At 44.8% G+C, this 6,000-nt stretch overlaps 1 protein-coding gene across 8 annotated transcripts in view; it reads left to right on the forward strand.

Annotated features, from left to right (window-relative positions):
- The window catches only part of akap9 (A kinase (PRKA) anchor protein 9), a 177,867-nt gene extending 172,167 nt beyond the window's left edge, over window positions 1-5,700 (forward strand). For all 8 annotated transcript variants that reach the window (XM_037542727.1, XM_037542729.1, XM_037542732.1 and 5 more), the window contains 7 exons: window positions 1,153-1,329; window positions 1,523-1,717; window positions 1,991-2,223; window positions 2,596-2,687; window positions 3,057-3,177; window positions 3,793-3,926; window positions 4,940-5,700. In XM_037542727.1, the coding sequence (XP_037398624.1) occupies window positions 1,153-1,329; window positions 1,523-1,717; window positions 1,991-2,223; window positions 2,596-2,687; window positions 3,057-3,177; window positions 3,793-3,926; window positions 4,940-4,983 (996 nt within the window). In that variant the 3' untranslated portion in view covers window positions 4,984-5,700. The remainder of the gene's footprint in view (window positions 1-1,152; window positions 1,330-1,522; window positions 1,718-1,990; window positions 2,224-2,595; window positions 2,688-3,056; window positions 3,178-3,792; window positions 3,927-4,939) is intronic.
- The last annotated feature ends 300 nt before the right edge of the window (window positions 5,701-6,000 follow it).

Below are 6,000 nucleotides of genomic sequence, written 5' to 3' on the forward strand. Positions count from 1 at the left end.
ACGTATCTCGGTAATAAACAGTCACGTTTGTACGTATCTCGGTAATAAACAGTCACGTTTGTACGTATCTCGGTAATAAACAGTCACGTTTGTACGTATCTCGGTAATAAACAGTCACATTTGTACATATCTCGGTAATAAACAGTCACATTTGTACGTATCTCGGTAATAAACAGTCACGTTTGTACGTATCTCGGTAATAAACAGTCACGTTTGTACGTATCTCGGTAATAAACAGTCACGTTTGTACGTATCTCGGTAATAAACAGTCACGTTTGTACGTATCTCGGTAATAAACAGTCACGTTTGTACGTATCTCGGTAATAAACAGTCACGTTTGTACGTATCTCGGTAATAAACAGTCACGTTTGTACATATCTCGGTAATAAACGAACACGTTTGTACGTATCTCGGTAATAAACGAACACGTTTGTACGTATCTCGGTAATAAACAGTCACGTTTGTACGTATCTCGGTAATAAACGAACACGTTTGTACGTATCTCGGTAATAAACAGTCACGTTTGTACGTATCTCGGTAATAAACAGTCACGTTTGTACGTATCTCGGTAATGAACAGTCACGTTTGTACGTATCTCAGTAATGAACAGTCACGTTTGTACGTATCTCGGTAATAAACAGTCACATTTGTACGTATCTCGGTAATAAACAGTCACGTTTGTACGTATCTCGGTAATAAACAGTCACGTTTGTACGTATCTCGGTAATAAACAGTCACGTTTGTACGTATATCGGTAATAAACAGTCACGTTTGTACGTATCTCGGTAATAAACAGTCACGTTTGTACGTATCTCGGTAATAAACAGTCACGTTTGTACGTATCTCGGTAATAAACAGTCACGTTTGTACGTATCTCGGTAATAAACAGTCACGTTTGTACGTATATCGGTAATAAACAGTCACGTTTGTACGTATCTCGGTAATAAACAGTCACGTTTGTACGTATCTCGGTAATAAACAGTCACGTTTGTACGTATATCGGTAATAAACAGTCACGTTTGTACGTATCTCGGTAATAAACAGTCACGTTTGTACGTATCTCGGTAATAAACAGTCACGTTTGTACGTATCTCGGTAATAAACAGTCACATTTGACTATAGTAACATGAGTGTGTGGGTTTGTGCCTGTAGAGCGCCGCCCTACTGACCGGAGGCTCATCCAGTGCGCTGACAGAGCGTTTGCTGAGGCAGAACGCTGAGCTCACCGGGTTCGTCAGTCGCCTGACTGAGGAGAAGAACGAGCTGAGGAATCAGCTGCTGAGTCTGGAGGAGGAACTGAGGAGACAGCGCCACCTGTTGGCACACAGCGTCAGTACAGCTGGACTTTCTCGGGCTTTATACGCCTGCAGAGTGACCGAGGCTGGACTCCAGATTTAAACAGATTCTCTGAAAATCTTGATTTGTCCAGTTTCGCCCCCTTTGCTTACTTCGCCATCAGGCAGTCTCACTTCAGAGCCTTGTTTGTTTCCTAACCACCTTTCCGCGTTCTGTCCCCCTCCAGTCCAGCAGGAGTGGCTCTGAAGGTCAGGAGCTGGTGCTGTTCTCCAGCGAGAGGGAGGCGTGGAGCAGGGAGAAGATGAGGCTGGAGAAGTCTCTCAGACAGGCGGAAGCAGAGCTGTCTCGGCTCCGGGGGGAGATCCGCTCTAATACCCTCAGAGACGTCGCTGCGCCGGACACCGACAACTCTGCGCTGAAGGTGCGGTGAGGAGATGTGGACTAACGACCCCTCTACCTCTGTGACTGGGCCACTGGAGTAGTGTTATTAGTGTAATGTCAGTCATCACCAGTGTAATCACTTCGTCGCCGTGGCGACAGTCAGTAGGAAGACTAGGGCTGGGCTGGAGCTTTGGGTCGAGTTGAGGGAGGTGTAACTTCATTGATTAGCTGTCTCCTGCTGGTGGCCAGGCTTGTGAAGAGTAGTCTCGCTGATTTGGGCTGACAGGCTGATATCCACTCTTTCTTCCTCCAGAGGATCTATGGGAAGTACCTGCGTGCCGAGAGTTTCCGGAAGGCTCTGATCTACCAGAAGAAGTACCTGCTGCTGCTGCTGGGGGGCTTCCAGGAGTGCGAGGAGGCCACCCTCTCTCTGATCGCCCGAATGGGTGGGCGACCCACGTACTCCCACCTGGAGTCTCTGGGTCAGCACCGCCGCGGATTCACGCGCTTCCGATCCGCCGTCCGCGTCTCCATCGCCCTCTCCAGGTCAGCTACCACCACTGCAGCGTTCACAGTGCCACAACTGCTAACTGGCTAAAACTCACCACATCAGACAACAGCTAGACTTAGCTAGACTTAATTCAGCGCCACCTAGTGCACTGACATGGGAACTGTTCAAGCCTTGTGCTAAAACCAGGTGGCAGAGCAGAATCAGCAGATCAGCAGTGCCGTAAACGCACGTGATCGCCATGGAGATGGTTTTAACGCTGAGGCCGAGCTCCTGTTTTCATGCCGTTGTCTTTGGGCCACGTGTTGCTGTAATTAGCGCAGTGGTGGTCCGTCATCATCTGCGGGTCGTGGTTAGTACAGTTGTCCTGCTGAAGTGTAGATGATGCTAAGGTGGGTTTTTTCCCTCAGGATGCGTTTTCTGGTGCGGAGGTGGAAGAAGGCCACAGGAGGGTCCCTCAGCACCCCCAGCATCAACAGAAATGGACTGGGCCAGTTTCCAGGTCAGCCTTGGTCAGACCTCAGGTCCCACACTAAAGTTGAAATGAGCTGAAGTGAAATTCCCCATAAGACAAGCAGATCAGCGTGGAATGTCTGCGGAACGAGAGAGTTAAGCACTGGCCACAAGTTAGCAAGACATTCCACTCTCTTACTAAGTTGTGGCCACTACATGACTATCTCATTGAGTGTCTTACTAAGTTGTGGCCACTGCTTGCCTATCTTGTTCCAGTGTCTGTGCTGGTGTGTGTTACCCCAGTTGTACAGTGTTGTGTGTGTGTGTGTGTGTGTGGTGTGTGTGTGTGTGTGTGTGTGTGTGTGTTACCCCAGTTATACAGTGTACTGTGTGTGTGTGTGTGTGTGTGTGTGTTTAGGTATCGAGGGCAGGAACGACTCCCCCTACCTGCAGCCGAGTGTGGAGCAGTACGGAGAGCGGAGGGGGACAAACCGCACTGGGAGAGAATCGCCCCGGACTGGACATTACAGCCACCACCGGTACACAAACACACACAGCCACATCACCCCGTCCGTCTCGGGCCGAACCAGCGGGTACGGTTTACTAGACGACGCGGGGTGGAGGGGTTCAGGGCTGGAGGGTGACGTCCAGTAGTGCGTCCCTAACAAACATCTTAATATATTATTATTATTATTATTACTACTCTGTATTTATCATCTGGGTTCTCTCTCTGTGTTTATTATCTGGGTTCTCTGGGTTCTATCTCTGTGTTTATTATCTGGGTTCTCAGTCTGTGTTTATTTATGGGTTCTCTCTCTGTGTTTATTATCTGGGTTCTCTGTGTTTATTATCTGGGTTCTCTTTTTTTTAATCTGTGTTCTCTCAGTTTTTTTTTATCTAGATTCTCTGGGTTCTCTCTGGGTTTATTCTCTGGGTTCTCTGTTTTTTTTATCTGTGTTCTCTCTGTGTTTATTATCTGGGTTCTCTGTGTTTATTATCTGGGTTCTCTTTTTTTTAATCTGTGTTCTCTCAGTTTTTTTTTATCTAGATTCTCTGGGTTCTCTCTGGGTTTATTCTCTGGGTTCTCTGTTTTTTTTTTATCTGTGTTCTCTCTGTGTTTATTATCTGGGTTCTCCGTGTTCTCTACGCTGTAGGTATGGTGCTGTAGGAGGTGATGGAGGGAGCGTTCTGTGTTCTCACCTGCAGAACTACGATCCTGACCGTGCACTCACTGACTACATCTCTAGACTGGAGGCTCTGCAGAGGAGACTGGGCAGCGTCCAGTCAGGTAAACAACACCCCCCACCACACACACACATTCCAGTTACCATAGCAACAGCAGCCCTGGTAACCAATAATCAACACCTGGGTAGTCAGGTCACCATAGCAACGGTTATTTTAGAACTTCATTCTGAAAGTTAATATTATTAGAATTTTTTTTCTAGTTGTTAATTTTATCAGAACTTCATTCGGAACGTTAATTTTATCAGAACTTCATTCGGAATGTTAATTTTATCAGAACTTCATTCTGGAGGTTAATTTTATCAGAACTTCATTCTGGATGTTCATTTCATTAGAACTTCATTCTGGAGGTTCATTTCATTAGAACTTCATTCTGGAGGTTCATTTCATTAGAACTTCATTCTGGACGTTCATTTCATTAGAACTTCATTCTGGACGTTCATTTCATTAGAACTTCATTCTGGACGTTCATTTCATTAGAACTTCATTCTGGAGGTTCATTTTATTAGAACTTCATTCTGGATGTTCATTTCATTAGAACTTCATTCTGGAGGTTCATTTCATTAGAACTTCATTCTGGAGGTTCATTTCATTAGAACTTCATTCTGGACGTTCATTTCATTAGAACTTCATTCTGGACGTTCATTTCATTAGAACTTCATTCTGGACGTTCATTTTATTAGAACTTCATTCTGGAGGTTCATTTCATTAGAACTTCATTCTGGACGTTCATTTCATTAGAACTTCATTCTGGACGTTAATTTTATCAGAACTTCATTCTGGACGTTAATTTTATCAGAACCTCATTCTGGACGTTAATTTTATCAGAACCTCATTCTGGACGTTAATTTTATCAGAACCTCATTCTGGACGTTAAATGTTTGAGTATTGTTTTATTAAAAATGATTCTAGGTGTTTTCTTAGTAGGTTAGTGTTATTAGAGTTTTTGTATCTAGTATTTTGGATATTAATTTTATTAGAGCTCCATTCAGGATTTAAATGTTACTATTCAGAGTATTAATTATATTAATTGATCCAGCTGATTTTTGTCCTCTACAGGTTCCTCTTCATACGCTCAGCTGCACTTTGGCGTGAGGAGATGAGATGTTCAGATGTCCTCCTGGACCCATGTGGAGAAGCAGAGTGGACGGAGGGCTGGGCAGCCGTTGGTGGTGCTGAGCTGCTGCTGTGGTTTTGTGCTCATCATAAACGTGGATCGATAACGGGACCAAACCAGCGTCTGTACTCGGCGTGGCTGTGTGTGCGTTAGGATGCGTTTGTGTCGCTGATTCTAAGTCAATCATGTTGTAAATGTGTATTTGTGGGAATGCTAATTTAATTAATTTATACTGTGTACGCGGGGGTGTGATAGTGTAGAGGGGGCGTGGCTTTACCGGAGGCTGCTATTGGACTCATGCTAACACTGATACTGTATGAGATGGCACGTTTCCTGTTATAAACGCCTAATAAAGTCTTAACGAAGCACATAAGAGTGACATTTATAACGCCGTTCGATGTGCGCCGGGGTGTTTTCTTCCACCTGCGGCATCAGGACCGCAACCGAGCGGACGACGCAGCGTACGACGGCTGTTATAAATGTTATTTGGTGTTGTAATCTGCCTTATGAGGCTTCGTAAGGGCTTTATAAAGGCCGCAGTGTGCCGCTGTGCGTCTGTACAGTGTTTCAGACACACTACACTGTGTTTTATTAGCTCGGTTTAAGAACAGGACATTTGTAGAAGACATATTTTTGTAAAGGCAGGAGCTGAATTTTCTGGGTATTTTGTCAACACTGAAATAAAGATTAATATAATATTTCACAGCTGGCTTTGTCTCATTTTGGTGGACTGTTCCTTCTGTACAGCTGAACAGTCTGTCTGTCTGTCTGTCTTTCTTTATCTGTGTCTGTCAGATATAGATAGATAGGCTGCATAGTGATGCTCATGCAGCCGAACACCACCAGTCCAGGTAACTTCACCCAAGAAGATGGTCCAGGCCATGTAACTGTGATGGAGCGTCGATCAGGTTCTCGGTGTAAGGATTTTAAACTGAATCCTATACTTAATGGGAAGCCAGTGAAAGATAAAGACACGTATATACGTAAAGGCACGTATAAGCAT

The sequence above is a fragment of the Pygocentrus nattereri genome, chromosome 11, assembly GCF_015220715.1.
Source record: "Pygocentrus nattereri isolate fPygNat1 chromosome 11, fPygNat1.pri, whole genome shotgun sequence".
Taxonomy (NCBI): domain Eukaryota; kingdom Metazoa; phylum Chordata; class Actinopteri; order Characiformes; family Serrasalmidae; genus Pygocentrus; species Pygocentrus nattereri.